Source organism: Quercus suber, unplaced genomic scaffold, assembly GCF_002906115.3.
Source record: "Quercus suber isolate HL8 unplaced genomic scaffold, Cork oak 2.0 scaffold_353, whole genome shotgun sequence".
Classification (NCBI taxonomy): Eukaryota; Viridiplantae; Streptophyta; class Magnoliopsida; order Fagales; family Fagaceae; genus Quercus; species Quercus suber.
Genome location: NW_027069805.1, coordinates 732850 through 735613, shown reverse-complemented (window position 1 = coordinate 735613; position 2764 = coordinate 732850). Strand labels below are relative to the sequence as shown.

Sequence of the window (2764 nt, the reverse complement as noted above, 5' to 3'; positions counted from 1 at the left end):
CAAAACTTTGAAGAATTAAAATATACTACTTTTTGAATTCTAATCCTAATTACTTAACTTTCTGGGATGAGTAATATTCTGTGGTATTAATTATTGAATCTTGTGGTATTTAAATACAACACGCACATGTGGTATTTCTTAAAAACAAATGAAAGTTTCTCTCCAAAATAAAAAATAAATAAAAGTTGACTGACCTAATGGTCTACCGCCTCAAATCTTCAATCCACAGCAGTCAATGTTACTCAATTGACCCGATTTAGGTGGTGACTGTAAACTGAAGCTAATGAAGCATACCCTTCCAAGTCTTTGCTGGTTGTGCCTTATTCCAGTTCTGATGCCTATAAATTGTTCAGGCTATCGTTCAACCTTTAAAAGCTAATAAATTATGGCAAGCAACCAGGTGCCTCAAGTTTCCACTCAGAAAGCCATTGAGGATGAGCTGAGCGTGTCAACCATGTCTAACAATAAGATCATGGATCAAATTAGTGCAACCCATGTTCATGCTGACAAAAACTTTGATGTTGAGTCTCTTTTCATCGTCGTCAAAAGCATTCTCAACGGTGCAACCCATGTTGACAATACTCGGGTAATTTATATATATGTTACTGCCACACATAAGAAATAGACTTTTCTTTTTCATTTTAACTTTTTTTTTCCCTGGTAGCGCAATTCTTTCTTTGACAAAACCTCGTTGCTCGACTTTATCCTCTTGATATGAAATAGAGATCATAAGCATTGAATTTTTAAAAGATTATTATAAAAAGTACAAACAGATGCAGATACAATAATTTATTTAATTAGAAAATTACTACTACATACCCAACAGTAGCTACCCCTCACACACACGGCACACCTGATAAAAATGTCGATATTCTTGAAAAATGTAAACATTAATGTCCACAATTTACACTTGGTGTGTAAAAGAGTGGATACTATTGATGTGCACAATCATGATTTTTATTTTTTTTTATAATTTAACTCAAGTAGGAAATAATGATTTTTTTTTTAAATCTCTTTTTATATATGTTTGATTTTTCTTACTTACAATTAATTAGTTATTATTTTCTATAGGATACTACCCAGGCACAGCAGAAGGAGAAAGCCCTTGAAGCCTGCTTCAGCCCACCATTGTGTACACTTACGCAACTCTCCTTTGAGGTAATTATAATAACAGAAAATAGTTTTTTTTTTTTTTTTGCCCCGAAACATCTTAGATTGTGTGTGTAACTCTCTACAAGTATCTAATTATTCCACAAGTATGTAGTCTCTCATCCCACACACACTATAAGAAAAGATACATTAGGGCTTAATTTCAATAAGCTGATTATAAATATTTAATCTAAAAAATCTTCGATATCATGATATTTGGGAACCACTTATAAACCAGCTATTTCAAAACCATTTGAATTACCAACTTATAAATAACAAGATGTAGGATGAATTTGATCCTTTCGCTATGTAGTTACATTAGTATTTTTTGGTGATCATGAAAATGTAAACGTCAGATGTCGTGTAGGGATCTGGATGAGGAAGTCGCACACAAACTAACAATATCAATACTTAGAAGACTCTCTACTTATTCATGGAATGCAAAGGCAGTGTTGACACTTGCAGCTTTTGCTTTAGACTATGGTGAATTTTGGCTCCTTGATCAGCTTCATCAATCAGACCTACTCGCCAAATCAATGGGGATCTTGAAGGGGGTGCCTACCATCTTAGAGAGTTCATGGCTTCTGAAACACAAGAATGCAATTGATGAACTTAACAACTTGATCAAGGCAACAATAGATGTTGTTGAGTACATCTTTAAGCTAGAGAAACTACTTAAGAACAATGATTTGAAGGATATATCGTCATTGTGAACAGCCAAGGACAGTATACCAATACATGTTTACTGGGCTATCATAACTGTTGTAGTTTGCACAACTCAATTGTCTTGTCTTATTAACGATGAGTAAGTCCTAGCCTTGAAAATGTATAATATATGTTGAAGTCATTTTATTAGTGTTAGATTAAATGATTAAATTCACAATTTTTTAAAAATTTAAACTTTTGGGCAATCAAACATTTATCATAGTATGAGGTCCTAGGTTCAAACTTTTTCTCTACCTTACCTCCCTCTTTAAAAATTTCCACTTGTTTTTTGGCTCCACTTAAAAAGGGTAGTAGTCTCACTTGTGAAATGAAAGTCTTAGATTAAGCTTTTGGAACATTAATTGGTAATTTGTCAAATATAATTCAATTCTCCACCATGTCACAGATATAATTTAGGTTTAACATAAAGCAAATTTTCTTTGACTCATTCATAACCGTAGTTTTGTAATTTCAGGGACAAATCACCTGAACTATTTCCCTTCGCTGAAAAAATCAATGTCATTCTAAACTTTCTAAAATCGCATATAGAACATATTGAGGAGCAAATACGTTATCAGAAGCTCATGAAGGTCATGGAAAATCCTATAGAAATCATGGTGGCCTTCAAGGAGACGACTTTCAAGCCACTCATCAATGATGGTTCTACAAACACAGAGGTTAGCTCTTGTAAATAATGTTCGACCATGTTATATTATTATGATCATTATATTGTAGTCAAAGATACTACATAACGGAAAAATTGTTATTTCACCACTCAAAAGTGGGGATATCAGTTGGAAAATGTGGACAACAAATGTCCAAACTTTATGAGACAATCAATAAATGTCTAAGGGATTGGGCCGGGTTGAGTTATGATTGGGAGAAATGGTATTTGTTCAAGTCTAGCCTT

The 2764-nt window shown here is 33.4% G+C and overlaps 1 protein-coding gene across 1 annotated transcript; it reads left to right on the top strand.

The window, feature by feature from the left end:
- Positions 1–376: 376 nt before the first annotated feature.
- On the top strand, positions 377–2043 carry LOC112025833 (protein SIEVE ELEMENT OCCLUSION B). The gene is made up of 3 exons (XM_024058519.2): positions 377–586; positions 1072–1158; positions 1506–2043. The coding sequence occupies exons 1-3, from the start codon at positions 386–388 to the stop codon at positions 1860–1862; spliced, it is 645 nt and encodes a 214-aa protein (XP_023914287.2). The 5' UTR covers positions 377–385; the 3' UTR covers positions 1863–2043.
- Positions 2044–2764: the final 721 nt, after the last annotated feature.

Bases quoted from the DNA above. Each gene is read 5' to 3' on its own strand.
- LOC112025833 (XM_024058519.2), top strand. From the start codon at position 386: ATGGCAAGCAACCAGGTGCCTCAAGTTTCCACTCAGAAAGCCATTGAG. The intron at 587-1,071 runs GTAATTTATATA...TATTTTCTATAG, and splicing joins CCCATGTTGACAATACTCGG to GATACTACCCAGGCACAGCA. The intron at 1,159-1,505 runs GTAATTATAATA...TGTAAACGTCAG, and splicing joins TTACGCAACTCTCCTTTGAG to ATGTCGTGTAGGGATCTGGA.